The sequence below is a fragment of the Haliotis rufescens genome, unplaced genomic scaffold, assembly GCF_023055435.1.
Source record: "Haliotis rufescens isolate VD_foot unplaced genomic scaffold, xgHalRufe1.0.p SCAF_8, whole genome shotgun sequence".
NCBI lineage: Eukaryota > Metazoa > Mollusca > Gastropoda > Lepetellida > Haliotidae > Haliotis > Haliotis rufescens.
This window is the reverse complement of record NW_025964372.1, coordinates 7,794,077-7,811,786: the sequence shown is the minus strand read 5'-3', so window position 1 is coordinate 7,811,786 and position 17,710 is coordinate 7,794,077. Positions and strand designations below refer to the sequence as shown.

Below are 17,710 nucleotides of genomic sequence, written 5' to 3'. Positions count from 1 at the left end.
CAATGGGATGCCATGTTTGTAGCCCTTATCAGTGGGGCGCCATGTTTGTAGACCTTATCAATGGGGCGCCATGTTTGTAGCCCTTATCACCAGGGCACCATGTTTGTAGCCCTTATCACCGGGGCACCATGTTGGTAGCCCTTATCACAAGGGCACCATGCATATGTTTGTAGCCCTTATCACTGGGGCGCCATGTTCAACATTGCTTGTCATTGAGTGACTTAATTTGATCGAGTGGTCTTTGACTTGGCTGATCATGTGTGAGCCCCCATGGAGATGATAAACTTGGATTAGATGGTATGTGGCTGGATTGGCATGGATTGTTGGTCATGATGTCCCTGTCTGGTCAGTGTCTGCAGTGTGAAGTTCTGGCAATCAGCTGTATGTGCTTTGCTTATGGTTATTATTGTATGTAATATGTATTGTAAAAGCAGAATCTAAAACAACACTATTTTGGAATATACTATTCTTGATAAAATAACAATTTCAGATACAATTCTTCTGATCATTGCATTAAAATTCTTTGAAGTTATAGTTTTGTTTCTTTATTAACCCAATCATCAGTAGATTGGGAGAAAACAAGTGTACTGCTGATTGCTATTTCCAGCTTAGGTTGCAAGAAAATACACAACAGGAAGTAAAATTTAAATGATAAATCATCGTGCCAAGTGATGTTTTTTCTCAAATTTCAATTTTTTATTGACCGAGGTTGTTATCAACTGTTCATTTCACTCTTTTCTCTGAGAGGCTAAGATGTACTCTTTTCCTGCATGTAATACTGGCAAAATCTTTTTTTGCCAAAATAATGAATCCTTTATGCATGGGTGTGCACTATCCAACATTGAAATCCTAGACAATAACAAACCATCTATATTGTGTAGCACATCAACAGTTTCAAAACAGCTATAAATATAACAATAAATGAAAAAAAGACCTCCTTATGGACTAACCTATACTTAATGTTTGATACTTGGGTAGGGGAAGTGTTGAGTGAATTCTACCCAACATCTCCTAGCACTGGCCATGGGATGAAGCCACACAATCATATTTCAACATTGGCTATGTCAGGCCTATACTCCAGTGACACATGCAAGCCATCTGTCTGGTCTTTGGATGGTGGGTCATCCCTCTCCTGGCCCATCCCCACAGGAGATGTGTCTCTCGTGTCAGACACACCACCAAAACGTATCTGATGCTTCAATTCATCTGAAGGACTTGCATCAACAACATCTCTGCCCTTCCTTTTAAAGGAAGACCTTGATAGCAGTGAAGGTCTACCTCTTGAGACTGGAGACAAACCTCCGTCCTGAGGTTTGGGGACTTCTATCAAATTCTGTGACCTTTGTTTCTTTTCCTTGATGGGTTTGATCGTATGTTCTGGGTATTTCCTGGATTTGGCCTGGGGCAACATTTGTAAATATCTCTGCACATCTGAGGATGTGTTGTCAAATTTTAAAGTTTGCACCATCTGCTTCCTCTTCATAATGGAAGAGCCTTTGGAGTAGTTGGTCTGCAAGGAGTCCATCTCCAGGAAGTAGCGGTCCTCCTCAATGGTCGTCTTCTGGCCCACATCAAAATGTTTGACCTTCTTACAAGTTCCACAGCAGACCTTCAACCTGTGGGGCATGATGTTCTCTAGGAACAGAATAATGGATAACCGTTGAAGCTCTCCTTGGGCAAGCTTGTTCTCAGAAACCATGGCACAGGTCTGCGACATCATGGCAATGAGAGCGTTGAGCATGAGGACATAGGTGAGAAGTACAAAGAGGATGAACAGTGTTATAGCCAGCCAGGGGTCTCTCGCCTGGGTGAGGATGTTCAGTTCCGTCAGTCCTAGCATCAGATTAAATAGTGTGAGGAACGTTTCCCCTAGGGAGCGGAAACCTTCAGGTTGGGTTGATAGAAAGGTGATGTAGAGGGCCACTGTGAAAGAGACAAATTCCAAGATAATTATCACAGCAAACCTGACAGCATCCCCTTGCAGGACTTTCTGGATCATGACAGTAAAGAAGCTGAACTTCTTCAGGGCTCGGAGGAAGAACGTGAGGAACCACCACCCCAGCAGCAGCGCCAAGATGAGGAGGTAGTTGTTGGTGGGGGAGAACAAGTACCAGAGTGAATCAACGAGGAGACTGACTGAGAACACACACAACAGTACACGATAGGTCCCGTTGTGATGAATCTTCTTCAAATGGAACTTATAGCCTTGGAATATTCTGCGTCTTATCTCAAACAGAATGATCAGTACTGCTATAACAATATTTAGAATGGTGATTACCAGAACAAATAATGTGGTGTTGTACTCTTTGTTTAGACTTGGGGATGATAGGGGGATGGTTTGAGATTGTTGTGGCTCTGAGTTTATGGTGTGTTGCACACATGTATACACACAGTGGAACAGTGACATGTTGCCTTGGCCTGTGGTGTTGGCTGTGGTACTTCTAGGAAGCTGCTGATTTAATATTTCTGTTTTCACCACAGCATACCAAGTCAAGATCAATATGTAGATGATATGGAGAATGGCCCAAGTCAAATATACCCAACGATATCTGGACCATTTAGCTCTGATTATTGTCCGCATAACCTTCAGATTCAGCACCTCAAATGCTTGTTGAACATCAATTTCACAAATTGTTTCCAGGATGGGTTTGTATGTCTGTTTCAAGGGGTTGGCGCCAGGTTTGTTGTATCGGGTGTTGTTTTGGTTGATATTTGTCAAGGGAGTGTCAATACTTGATACTTTGTTCTTCTGATGTGCCTGAGATTGTTTCATCTTGATGTTGTTTTTTCGCTGCCAGTTTGTCAGGGAAACTGTGTCAATTTCAGTAATGTCATACAGATGAACATCAAACAGCCCGTCATGTCTGTCCAGCTGACAGTAGACACCTTCAATGTTGAGGATGAACCTGAAGATGTCCACTTGCTCCAGCGAGGCGGCAAGTTGCATGGGCGTCTGGTTGCTGTAGTTAGGCAGGAACCAGACTGTCATTGGGTCCTTGTGTGCAAGATGGACACTGGCGCCAGTAGTCAGGACCTCCTCTGTCGGTCTCTCACCGAGCCGTTTATTGATCCCGTGGCACATTTCTATCACAGCATTGGTCTTGTCTGGGTGCAGACATGCATATTTGATCAAGGAGTGGAACACAGTGTCACCATAACTGTTTTGAAAAGATACCATGTCTGATGTTCCATACTTGAACATGAGTTCCAGAATGTGTGTGTCCAGTGTGAGAGCTGCCACTGAGAGGGGCAGCTCCCCCATCATCACCGTGTTGGTGAAGCGGGACCCTGTGGCCAGCATCCGAAGCACCTGGTCCTTGAACCTCTTCACCACACCTGCCTTCAGCAGCATCTTCACAGCAGCGTAGTTACACTTGCTGATGACAATGTGGAGAGTTGTCTGCCCTTCATATTCCCCTGTCCTTGACACCAAGAGAAGGCCGGGACACACCTCAATGATCTTCTTCATGACCGTGACGTCCTCATGGAACTTGGCGGCCAGGTTGAGCAGGGTCTCGTCCTTGTCCCGGTGTGCGGCCAGCAGCTCCGACCCCTCCCGTCCCGTCCTCTGGAGGACATCCAGCTGTGCCATGGCCTCTTCCTCCTTGTCCCGCCCCAGGACCACATTGGTCACCAGTTTCTGTCAGATTGAAATCAATGGTATTAGTACAAGTGTCACTCACTGACAGAACTGTTTCTATTTTCCGATACAGTCACAGAAGAATTAATATATAATTATGTAATTCATAGCTACTATCTTCAGGGATTTGGATGGACTGGGTTCCTATCTAAACCATGCAAACAGCTCGTGCTTCACACCGTTTACATTAACATTCCATATTGATGACATAATAGGTGGTCCCGTTATCCATACTACCCATCTCGCAATCTGATGTCTGGATTATTGAATGAAGAAGTACCATTTGAACAGTACACATCTATATAATTTGTGGCCCAATATGTACTGCAGTATGTATTGCAATACAGCTCTCCCTACTGCTATATATTGCAATCCAGTTTATGTGCCAATATGCCAACCCTAACTGCAAGTATCAGTAACTGGTTAATTCTTCTCCATAAAACATTCCATGACTGTACATTTTAATTTGAAAAATTAACAAGAAAAACAAACTGCCCCATACAACTATATATAAAAGAAAAAATTTAACCTGAAGAATCATTATCGTTATCCAGCCTTGTGTCCACAGTTATAAGACCAGTACCTGAACCTTGTCTACTGAGGAAGTGATCAGTGTTACCTTGAGGAAGCCCTGTGTCCACAGTTATAAGACCTGTACCTGTACCGTGTCTACTGAGGAAGTGATCAGTGTTACCTTGAGGAAGTGATAGTGTTACCTTGAGGAGGTGATAGTGTTACCTTGAGGAAGTGATCAGTGTTACCTTGAGGAAGCCCTGCTGGTCTGTCTGATACAGCCGCTGCTGCTGGGCGGGGTTCATGACCACCAGGTGTTCAGCACACACACTCTCACTCTGGGTAGGGTGTCCGTAGTTGTCATCCCTAGTGGCTCATTGCTGCAAAACAGAGCACCCATAATATAACTTGTTTGATAGGCATCACTCAAACCATATCAGCAACTGCCCCAATCACAACATCACTGGAAAACGTCCAAATCCTCTCCAACAACCTCCATGATTTCACTAGAAGAAAACTAACAGAAGCAGTCAACATTCGCCGCCACAGGCCATCAATCAACAGAGATCAAGGTTATTTCTTCCCATCTGCCTACTATGAACTCATCAAGCAATAATCACTTGTCCTGTTTAATTGGCTTCATGTCCCATTGGCTTCCACCTATATGTTCTCTGTCCATCGTGTTGTGACGGTATTATCCTTCTGTTATCAACATTTACTCATGTTATCCCACTCATGTATGCAATTGTTGTTACTGTTAATGCTCCACCTACTATATATATTCTGTACTTTGTCCCTCATTCAGTCTTGCTTGACAACGGTTTAAGGATCTATACCGAAACATCGCTTTTTACAGTATTAAAGAAGTTGTTATCCATAAAATTGTGTCTACCTTGTCAGCCATAATATAGTCTATCTGGGGATCAGTCACAACTACTGGTATCTTTTCTAGTCATTGCATGACTAAGAGCTATTTGAGCTGAGTTATACATGAATTGGTCTGGCTGTTATTTGACTTTCTTTGACACACATGATTATGCTGAAGTAGGTTTGGCATAAGTATGCATAAGTATGTGTGTTGCTGGTCACTGTGTCAACTCCTGGCTGACTCCCTCGACCTCCACCAGTACCTGCAGAGTTGTACATGTTCCCGCCAATCTGTAAAATGACTGTCACTGTGGCAATTTACAAAACTCCAAACTAGTTCTGTCATTTTACAGTTAGTTATGCATTTTTTATATTATGATAACAAATTCCAAACATTTTTATGTTCTATTTCATCACCTAGGTACTGAAAATGATAGGATTAAAATAAAATGAAAGTCAGTGTATACCTTTATATATTTTTTTAGCTTCTAATCCTAGCATAATTTGTCCATTGTGATGTTTTTAATCCCTTTTGAACTTCTTAATAATTATAATATAATTATAAATTGACTGTAATATTTTGACGTTTTGTAAATTGCCTAAGTGAAAATTTCAGTCATTCTACACATTTCTTCATCGGTGATGTAAATGATGCACTCACTCACTCACTCTTTTCTATAGGTGTGTGCAATGTGACTGTTATACCGGTATATTGCAGTACTGCCGTCACCAATACACATATCACAATACAATCCTTATGTATTGATATTTACCGATACAGTCGTAGAAGAGGTAATATATAATCATATAAAATATATCTACTATCTTGAGGGATTTGGATGGACTGGGTTCTCTATCTAACCCATGTAAATAGCACCCAGCTGTAAAACAGCGGTTTACATTAACAGTCTATATTAATGTTGTAATAGGTAGTCCCATTATCTCAATTACTACCCATCTCACAATCTGAAGTCTGGATTATTGAATGAAGTACCATTTGAACAACAAAAATATATGATTTGGGCCCCAATATGTATTGCAACATGTATTGCAATACAGATCTCTGCACTGTGATAAATTGCAATACAGATCTCTGCACTGTGATATATTGCAATACAGATCTCTGAACTGTGTTATATTGCAATACAGATCTCTGCACTGTGATATATTGCAATACAAATCTCTGTACTGTGATATATTGTAATACAGATCTCTGTACTGTGATATATTGCAATATGATTTATGTGCCAGTATGCCAACCCTACCCTTCTCCCAATGATATCAGTTTTAGATGGAGAGGCTATCTATGGAAGTGTTTTCAGCATGTCTTGAAATGGGAAGGGGAATCTTCTAGCGCTCACTTCAGCTGTAGACACCCATGTCAGTGTTAGTATTGCGAAACTACAGAAAACATAGTGAGCAACACAGAAACTGGTTACTGTTCTCATGATTATGTTATTTCAGACCCATGAAGATCCGGGTTACAATAGGTCTTCAGCAACCCATGCTTGTCGTAAGAGGCGACTGTGGGGATCGGGTGGTCAATCTATCATGATATCGATCACTTGATTGTGTGGTCCAGACTTGATTATTTACAGACCACCATCAGCTGGAATATTGAGTGCATTATTAAACAACAAACAAAACATTATTTCAGATATGTCCGCTGTGATTGTCCAGGTGTTACTGCATTGTGTACATCTCTGTAACTACAAGGCCCATAAAGCTGAAACTTTGCATGAATGATCCCAGCTAAGTGTCTCTAAGATCTGCTCACAGAGTCCTGATCTGATTTCATACAGGCCTCCATAACCATATACACTCAATGTTTTTTTAACCCATTACTTGGCCATTTCTGCATATATCACTATGAAATTTGATACGCTGCAAGTTCCTTTCTTTGAATGATAATGCCTATACGTAAGTTTAAGGTCACTCAAGGTATCAAGATTGACTCTCGGCAAAAATAAGCGTGTTTGTTTCACCTTTTGAATCTATTGCATCAAGGTTGCTTTAAGGCACTATTGATCCCCCTTGCCACAACAAGCTGAAGCTGCAGAAAGTTACTTTTTCTTTATCCACGTCCCCGTTCCACAAAGCTTTCTTAGTGCTAAGGTGATCGTAACTCCCATACTTAACCAAAGGCTTACGATGGTCGTAGCACTGAGATCACTTGTGCATCAGGGCCCAGGTGAGCTACAGAGACTTGTGGCTTGGTTGTTGTATTGACAATGTTGACAAATATTATGTGTTTTGCCTTTTGCATGTGCTATTGGGTATTTGATCCCCTATATCTTTCCATTGGAAAACTCCGCTGATACAGATGTTCCAAACAAAATCAAATACAAGTGCAGCAGCAGAGGTACGACATACAGATCCGACCTACGAAGATCTGAGATAGAATAGGTCGTCAGCAACCCATGCTTGTCGTAAGAGTCGACTAACACGATCGGGTGGTCAGGCTCTCTGACTTGGTTGATGCATGACATCATATTTCAATTGTGTAGATCGATGTTCATGATGTCAATCACTGGATTGTCTGGTCCAGACTCAATTATTTACGGACCACCGTCCCATAGCTGGAATATTGCTGAGAGCAGCATTAAACAACAAACAAACAAACAAACAAACAAACAAAACACACAGAATCCTGCCAATCGATGCAGTCAGAGATGCATGGAATCCTTCATATATTTTGTTTACAGCATACAGGATGCAGCTGAACTTTGTTTACATTGTCTTAGCCTCTGGTTCAGTATATTAAAGTTGTCGGTATTTATTGCTGAGTCATTGTGGGAAAGGCACACATAACACAAAGTCCTCCTTGATCTATAAGAACCTTGGGCAGTTTACTGAGATAAAGGCTGGTTAATCCTGACATATTCAGTGTAAACTGGTTTGGTATAATACTAATATACAAACGGTAGTATTTATGCAGAAACAGTATTGGTGACCAGTACTCACAGTACTCCCAGAAGGAGGTGGGCTGTGGAGGGCTGTACAGTAAGTGTTGCTACTTGGCAAGTCGGCCAACTGTATGGCATCTTTCCAGACTCGCAAGGTAGCGATAGTTATAGTCAAATATTTCAAGATTTGTCGTACGCGGGTGTCAAGGTACACCTAATCACCCAGACAAGGTCACGGGAGAACATTTGTCTTGGGTACAACGGGTATTGATTGCTGACCTCACTGATTGCTTCACACACAGAATGTTCTGGAAACAATGTCATGCTGATTGGCTTCCTTCATCCAACTTGTAATTCTGTATGTTGATGTGATTGTAGCACAATGTCAGACCTGACTGTGTGTGGTATGGTTCCCCAGTGTATCAGTGCTCCACTATGTCAGGTCTGACTGTGTGTGGTATGGTGCCCCAGTGTCAGTCTAGCAGGGTGTGGAGTCATCCCACAGATGACATCCTTACCTTGTCAGTGTAGCAGGGTGTGGAATCATCCCACAGATGACATCTTTACCTTGTCAGTTAAGCAGGGTGTGGAGTCATCCCACAGATGACATCCTTACCTTGTCAGTGTAGCAGGGCGTGGAGTCATCCCACAGATGACATCTTTACCTTGTCAGTGAAGCAGGGAGTAGAATCATCCAACAGATGACATCCTTACCTTGTCAGTGTAGCAGGGCGTAGAGTCATCCCTCAGATAACATCCTTACCTTGTCAGTGTAGCAGGGCGTAGAGTCATCCCACAGATGACATCCTTACCTTGTCAGAGTAGCAGGGCGTGGAGTCATCGCACAGATGACATCCTTACCTTGTCAGTGTAGCAGGGCGTGGAGTCATCCCACAGATGACATCCTTACCTTGTCAGTGTAGCAGGGCGTAGAGTCATCCCACAGATGACATCCTTACCTTGTCAGTGTAGCAGGGCGTAGAGTCATCGCACAGATGACATCCTTACCTTGTCAGTGTAGCAGGGCGTGGAGTCATCCTACAGATGACATCCTTACCTTGTCAGTGTAGCAGGGCGTAGAGTCATCCCACAGATGACATCCTTACCTTGTCAGTGTAGCAGGGCGTGGAGTCATCCCACAGATGACATCTTTACCTTGTCAGTGAAGCAGGGGTTAACCTCTTTGGTCATGTGGACAAGGTGTCCGACCTCGGATCAGAAGGCTCATGGTTCGAATCCCAGCACAGGATTTAGAAATTTTATGGCAGCTACATTCACATCAGCCACATTGGATAGATACTGAAATATGATGAACATCCAAGCAAAACAGATAGTTACTATCCTGGAACTTGCTATAGGAGAGGCTCCCATTTGCAAAGAAAGATGACGGGAATGTCCAAGCAGATAGTTACTGTAATAGAATACCCTGTTCCAGAGACCGATCAATTCAGTGAGGTTCTGATAAGGTCTGGCATGGTAAAATATTAGAATAAACCTGTGATTTTAATATACAAAAATGTTACATTCGATGGTGTATACCATTGGAAACCTCGAGCTCATATTTTTGGTTTCAAATGTACCCAAATGCTATGAAGTCTGCGGTTGCAATAGGTTTGCATTAGTGTAATCGCATCATGGGCGGATACAGAGCGGGGGTGCGCACACCGCCTTTTTATTTCGAAAAAAAGCTGTATCTGCCCATGCGCCTTCCTAACAACCCGTGACAGCCCCCACAGAGATAACCCTAGTCCTGCACCATGACCGTTGAATATATTTATTTTATGAAAAAATAATAATCTAGAAATGCATACAAAAGCAAGTCTAGCCAGCTCAAGCTAGCTCTATTCTGAAATCAGCATAGGGAATTTTTTTTTATTTTTAGAGTCAAGAAGGATATTGTGTAATATAAGATTTCAGAGACTAAATGTTAGTCTAAGATAACCCCTAGTCATTTCCTTGTAAGCTGGTTGTTTATCTATAGATAGTGTGTATGTTCTGTGATTAACTGGGTAGTGTCAACATCTCCTGACTGGCGAGACCCTGTAGGAGTAGGTCAAGCTGAGTCATTGCTAACGGAAATTACAAAATAATCATGATAGGGAAGTTTGTTTTGGGACAGTAACACACAATATTAACTGTTTCTACAGCAGGTGAAAATACACATACATGATTATGAGTGCATTATGATTTTCTTCACTTACTGCATGCACCACCCATGTAGGTAAAGTGGAATGGTTGAAATAGGGATGAAACATTCTTCCAGCTTCTCCCAAGATGACTCTTTATTTACTGCATGCACCGCCCATGTAGGTAAAGTGGAATGGTTGAACTAGGGATGAAACATTCTTCCAGCTTCTCCCAAGATGACTCTTTATTTACTGCATGCACCACCCATGTAGGTAAAGTGGAATGGTTGAACTAGGGATGAAACATTCTTCCAGCTTCTCCCAAGATGACTCTTTATTTACTGCATGCACCACCCATGTAGGTAAAGTGGAATGGTTGAACTAGGGATGAAACATTCTTCCAGCTTCTCCCAAGATGACTCTTTATTTACTGCATGCACCACCCATGTAGGTAAAGTGGAATGGTTGAACTAGGGATGAAACATTCTTCCAGCTTCTCCCAAGATGACTCTTTATTTACTGCATGCACCGCCCATGTAGGTAAAGTGGAATGGTTGAACTAGGGATGAAACATTCTTCCAGCTTCTCCCAAGATGACTCTTTATTTACTGCATGCACCACCCATGTAGGTAAAGTGGAATGGTTGAACTAGGGATGAAACATTCTTCCAGCTTCTCCCAAGATGACTCTTTATTTACTGCATGCACCGCCCATGTAGGTAAAGTGGAATGGTTGAACTAGGGATGAAACATTCTTCCAGCTTCTCCCAAGATGACTCTTTATTTACTGCATGCACCACCCATGTAGGTAAAGTGGAATGGTTGAACTAGGGATGAAACATTCTTCCAGCTTCTCCCAAGATGACTCTTTATTTACTGCATGCACCACCCATGTGGGTAAAGTGGAATGGTTGAAATAGGGGTGAAACATTCTTCCAGCTTCTCCCAAGATGACTCTTTATTTACTGCATGCACCACCCATGTAGGTAAAGTGGAATGGTTGAACTAGGGATGAAACATTCTTCCAGCTTCTCCCAAGATGACTCTTTATTTACTGCATGCACCACCCATGTAGGTAAAGTGGAATGGTTGAACTAGGGATGAAACATTCTTCCAGCTTCTCCCAAGATGACTCTTTATTTACTGCATGTACCACCCATGTAGGTAAAGTGGAATGGTTGAACTAGGGATGAAACATTCTTCCAGCTTCTCCCAAGATGACTCTTTATTTACTGCATGCACCGCCCATGTGGGTAAAGTGGAATGGTTGAAATAGGGTGAAACATTCTTCCAGCTTCTCCCAAGATGACTCTTTATTTACTGCATGCACCACCCATGTAGGTAAAGTGGAATGGTTGAAATAGGGGTGAAACATTCTTCCAGCTTCTCCCAAGATGACTCTTTATTTACTGCATGCACCACCCATGTAGGTAAAGTGGAATGGTTGAAATAGGGGTGAAACATTCTTCCAGCTTCTCCCAAGATGACTCTTTATTTACTGCATGCACCACCCATGTGGGTAAAGTGGAATGGTTGAAATAGGGGTGAAACATTCTTCCAGCTTCTCCCAAGATGACTCTTTATTTACTGCATGCACCACCCATGTAGGTAAAGTGGAATGGTTGAACTAGGGATGAAACATTCTTCCAGCTTCTCCCAAGATGACTCTTTATTTACTGCATGCACCACCCATGTAGGTAAAGTGGAATGGTTGAACTAGGGATGAAACATTCTTCCAGCTTCTCCCAAGATGACTCTTTATTTACTGCATGCACCGCCCATGTAGGTAAAGTGGAATGGTTGAACTAGGGATGAAACATTCTTCCAGCTTCTCCCAAGATGACTCTTTATTTACTGCATGCACCACCCATGTAGGTAAAGTGGAATGGTTGAACTAGGGATGAAACATTCTTCCAGCTTCTCCCAAGATGACTCTTTATTTACTGCATGCACCACCAATGTAGGTAAAGTGGAATGGTTGAACTAGGGATGAAACATTCTTCCAGCTTCTCCCAAGATGACTCTTTATTTACTGCATGCACCACCCATGTAGGTAAAGTGGAATGGTTGAACTAGGGATGAAACATTCTTCCAGCTTCTCCCAAGATGACTCTTTATTTACTGCATGCACCACCCATGTAGGTAAAGTGGAATGGTTGAACTAGGGATGAAACATTCTTCCAGCTTCTCCCAAGATGACTCTTTATTTACTGCATGCACCACCCATGTAGGTAAAGTGGAATGGTTGAACTAGGGATGAAACATTCTTCCAGCTTCTCCCAAGATGACTCTTTATTTACTGCATGCACCACCCATGTAGGTAAAGTGGAATGGTTGAACTAGGGATGAAACATTCTTCCAGCTTCTCCCAAGATGACTCTTTATTTACTGCATGCACCACCCATGTAGGTAAAGTGGAATGGTTGAACTAGGGATGAAACATTCTTCCAGCTTCTCCCAAGATGACTCTTTATTTACTGCATGCACCACCCATGTAGGTAAAGTGGAATGGTTGAACTAGGGATGAAACATTCTTCCAGCTTCTCCCAAGATGACTCTTTATTTACTGCATGCACCACCCATGTAGGTAAAGTGGAATGGTTGAACTAGGGATGAAACATTCTTCCAGCTTCTCCCAAGATGACTCTTTATTTACTGCATGCACCGCCCATGTAGGTAAAGTGGAATGGTTGAACTAGGGATGAAACATTCTTCCAGCTTCTCCCAAGATGACTCTTTATTTACTGCATGCACCACCCATGTAGGTAAAGTGGAATGGTTGAACTAGGGATGAAACATTCTTCCAGCTTCTCCCAAGATGACTCTTTATTTACTGCATGCACCACCCATGTAGGTAAAGTGGAATGGTTGAACTAGGGATGAAACATTCTTCCAGCTTCTCCCAAGATGACTCTTTATTTACTGCTGAGGTTGTGCAGGTAACACACTGATCAGCATTCAGAGTTTGTATTCAATAAATGTTTGAACCAGGATAATAACATTTCAGCCATGTTATTTTGTAAGTTGCTGACATTTGGAGTGGTGGGGTAGCCTAGTGGTTAAGGTTGTCATGCGCCCCGGGTTCAGTTCTAGATTATGACTGACAATGGTGTACAACCCAAGTCACCAATCACTGATGACATCAAGTCACACCATGCAGGATGTGGACTACTTGGACTCCATACACAGCACGAAGCAAAATGGGGGAATTTAATATCATCAAATTTCAGATATATTTTAACAAGTCATGTTTCCAGTCGTGAGGTGACTAACGGCATTAGGTGGTCAGACTCACTGACTTGGTTGATGCATGGCATCGTATCCCAATTGTGTAGATCGATGCTCACGATGTCAATCACTGGATTGTCTAGACCAGACTCGATTATTTACAGACCGCAGTCATATAGCTGGAATATTGCTGAGTGTGGTGTTAAGCAACAAACAAACAATGGTTTGGTGAATAGGGAAATAATTGCCCAGTAGCCACAAAGGTGAAAGTTGATTGTAAATCTCTTGAATTCTGACAAATTAATAACTTAGATGGTTAGATGAATTACAGGGTAATTTGAGAATGTTAGAACACTGCAGTATTTACCTTTCCTAGTTTTCTCCTCCATTGTTGCCCTGGTATTCCTAATGACTGCTGGCAGTGTGCAGGTAGTGCATGGGGGTATTGATTGTAGGCAGGTAGGGGAGAAACAGCGGAGCCTGGCTTAAGGTGAATGAGTAGAGTCCGCTAAGATTGCTGGACTAGCTGCCATGTCATCACATTTTATGTGAATGAGTAATGAGACTGTATTGATTTGTTGTTTGCATGCTGAGTATTGATTCGAGAATTCTATTATTTAAAGGGGGACTCTCCTGTTAAATAGAATTAAGAATACTGTATTTGATGTAATAAGCACCCACAACGATATTTGACTATGTACAGGCTAGTGAACAATCCCAATTAGCACCCCTCCGATTGATCAATGTACACAAGACTTATTTATTCGTGTATAATACACACTCGTATGTTATATGCACCCTTAATTATGGGCAATTAAATCCTCTAAAATATATCTATCGTGTATAATACTCACAGATTCTTCTTCTATATCATTTCAGGCTGTCAATATAAACCATGAAATTTACAATCTTTCAACTGTTTTTTATCACGCCATAATTATGTTCCAATAAGAGCCCCCTATTTCTAATTCTGAGAGCGCTTATTATGCCCTGGTGCTTATTATGTTGAATACAGTAATCAACAAAGATTAGGCCGTAACAAATACATGATTTTATTGCCTGCAAGTACCTACAGACTGTTACGTCGTGTTGGCTTGTTTCTTGATTGTTATGGTCATCCGTGACAATTAGCAATTAGACAGTCACTGTATTTGCGACTGGTGAAGTGGACTATCTCCACCTGTTGCCAATCAGCCCTTGCCCTTACAAAGTGTGTACATGGGAATCACATCATGTAGTTTAATACAAGGTAAACTAGTTTGAAAACAAAATGACTTCCACCTCACATGTTTTGAACTATGGATAGGATTGTAATAACTAATTTATTGTGGCCTTCAAGTTTGATGAGATGTACTGATTGCTATGTAGAATTATTTATCAGGTGTCTTTCACTTCACAGGTAGTGTGGGTTCTTGAAACTGCATCTGCTGGTCCTATATTCACCTGTCTACACATTAGGTATATAGATGGGGGAGGGGGAGGGGGGGAGGGGGGTAAGATTTCCACTTTCAGAATTGTTGAACAATCTGGGAAAATAGATGAGATGCATTCGTCAGCCTGGAGATCGTTACTTTATTTTTAGAACAATGTTAAAGTTTGTTGTTGTTGCTCCAGCTCTTCACTTTCTTTCAAAATGTTTGACCTCTAAACTTTTCATTTCATGTGATATTATAAATGAGTTTAATGTGACTTCTGTGAGTACTATATTTTCATATGGGTGACTGAGATATATCTCACGAAGTATAGGCTGTGGCCTACTGGATCAAGGGTTCTTTTTGTCACATTGAAAGCCTTGGTTCGATTGTGCACATGGGTAGAATGTGTGAAGCCCATGTCTGGTGTCCCTAGCCATGATATTGCTTGAATATTGCTAACCACTGTAAAACCATTCCGTTATTTTGGCAGCTGTTTCTGAGTGTGACTTAACATAGAACATCAGTGTATTAGGACATTTACTCACAGACTCAGCAGTTGGCTTTTAAAACTGCCTCGGTGATAACTTTGTTGATACTTTATGGAATTTTGTGTACAACTTCTTCGTCAATGTTTCTTTGAAGGTCACACTTTCATAAAAGTTGGTATCCAGCAAGAGCTAATCAAGTCTTATTTGTTGCTGAGTCGACCAAGAAAACCTTCATTTGACACTCAAGACAATGCAGTCAGTCTTTTTTACAAGCCTGAGTCATGCAGTTATGTTTTCTTGTGAACTAGTAAGATTGCTTTTGGCTGCCCCTGTGTAAGGAGAAACAATTGGTGAGGAAGATATAAAGAACAAGTTCCGGCTCAGTATTTTGGGGACAAATTGGAAAGACTTAAATTAGTTGAAGCTGTGCAGGAAAATGCGTTCTTTTAAATGTGAGCTGCAGTGCTTTTTGGTGTCCTGTTTCCAGCTATGGGGGGTGATTAGTCTGTAACTACAGACTGGTGTTTCTATGTGCAGGGTCTGCTACTGCGGGGCTCCCTGATGACTTCATCGCCGCGGACAAGGAGGTCAACATCACCTTCACCTTGGCCAATTCCAGCATCACGCAAACATTTGTAGCTGTCTACACCATGGTTGATCAGTGTAAGTGTAGCAGTATGGACACAAACAACACCGGCAACACAGTGAACACGATCAACACAGCAGCACAGTGAATACAACACTAAAGCAGCACAGTGAACACGACACTAAAGCAGCACAGTGAACACGACACTAAAGCAGCACAGTGAACACGACACTAAAGCAGCACAGTGAACACAACACTAAAGCAGCACAGTGAACACGACACTAAAGCAGCACAGTGAACACAACACTAAAGCAGCACAGTGAACACAACACTAAAGCAGCACAGTGAACACGACACTAAAGCAGCACAGTGAACACGACACTAAAGCAGCACAGTGAACACAACACTAAAGCAGCACAGTGAACACAACACTAAAGCAGCACAGTGAACACGACACTAAAGCAGCACAGTGAACACGACACTAAAGCAGCACAGTGAACACGACACTAAAGCAACACAGTGAAGATAACACTAAAGCAGCACAGTGAACATGAACAACACAGCAGCACAGTGAACACAACACTAAAGCAGCACAGTGAACACAACACTAAAGCAGCACAGTGAACACAACACTAAAGCAGCACAGTGAACACAACACTAAAGCAGCACAGTGAACATAACACTAAAGCAGCACAGTGAACATGAACAACACAGCAGCACAGTGAACACGACACTAAAGCAGCACAGTGAACACAACACTAAAGCAGCACAGTGAACACAACACTAAAGCAGCACAGTGAACACGGCACTAAAGCAGCACAGTGAACACAACACTAAAGCAGCACAGTGAACACAACACTAAAGCAGCACAGTGAACACGACACTAAAGCAGCACAGTGAACATGAACAACACTAAAGCAGCACAGTGAACACAACACTATAGCAGCACAGTGAACACGACACTAAAGCAGCACAGTGAACACGACACTAAAGCAACACAGTGAAGATAACACTAAAGCAGCACAGTGAACATGAACAACACAGCAGCACAGTGAACACAACACTAAAGCAGCACAGTGAACACAACACTAAAGCAGCACAGTGAACACAACACTAAAGCAGCACAGTGAACACAACACTAAAGCAGCACAGTGAACATAACACTAAAGCAGCACAGTGAACATGAACAACACAGCAGCACAGTGAACACGACACTAAAGCAGCACAGTGAACACAACACTAAAGCAGCACAGTGAACACAACACTAAAGCAGCACAGTGAACACGGCACTAAAGCAGCACAGTGAACACAACACTAAAGCAGCACAGTGAACACAACACTAAAGCAGCACAGTGAACACGACACTAAAGCAGCACAGTGAACATGAACAACACTAAAGCAGCACAGTGAACACAACACTATAGCAGCACAGTGAACACGACACTAAAGCAGCACAGTGAACATGAACAACACTAAAGCAGCACAGTGAACACGACACTAAAGCAGCACAGTGAACATGAACAACACAGCAGCACAGTGAACACAACACTAAAGCAGCACAGTGAACACAACACTAAAGCAGCACAGTGAACACGATCAACACTATAGCAGCACAGTGAACACGACACTATAGCAGCACAGTGAACATGAACAACACAGCAGCACAGTGAACATGAACAACACTATAGTAACTCAGTGAACATGAACAACACTATAGTAGCACAGTGAACACAACACTAAAGCAGCACAGTGAACATGAACAACACTATAGCAGCACAGTGAACACGATCAACACAGCAGCACAGTGAACACAACACTAAAGCAGCACAGTGAACACGACACTAAAGCAGCACAGTGAACATGAACAACACAGCAGCACAGTGAACATGAACAACACTATAGCAGCACAGTGAACATGAACAACACTATAGCAGCACAGTGA

General features: G+C 42.2%; 2 protein-coding genes across 4 annotated transcripts in view; one reads left to right on the top strand and one right to left on the bottom strand.

Annotated features, from left to right (window-relative positions):
• Window positions 1-17,710, top strand: part of LOC124148954 (cubilin-like) — a 72,039-nt gene that overhangs the window by 29,165 nt on the left and 25,164 nt on the right. For both annotated transcript variants that reach the window (XM_048389218.1, XM_048389217.1), the window contains exon 7: window positions 15,720-15,845. In XM_048389218.1, coding sequence (XP_048245175.1) covers window positions 15,720-15,845 — 126 coding nt within the window. The remainder of the gene's footprint in view (window positions 1-15,719; window positions 15,846-17,710) is intronic.
• LOC124148955 (transient receptor potential cation channel subfamily V member 6-like) lies at window positions 530-13,837 on the bottom strand. Of its 2 annotated transcripts, none has more exons than XM_046520247.2 (3): window positions 13,647-13,837; window positions 4,402-4,533; window positions 530-3,640 (listed from the first exon to the last, which is right to left on the bottom strand). In XM_046520247.2, exons 2-3 carry the CDS (start codon window positions 4,456-4,458, stop codon window positions 1,043-1,045), a joined length of 2,655 nt encoding a protein of 884 aa, XP_046376203.2. In that variant the 5' UTR covers window positions 4,459-4,533; window positions 13,647-13,837; the 3' UTR covers window positions 530-1,042. The 2 variants fall into 2 exon arrangements, with proteins under 2 accessions (XP_046376203.2, XP_048245176.1); XM_048389219.1 differs by lacking the exon at window positions 13,647-13,837 and adding an exon at window positions 7,985-8,188.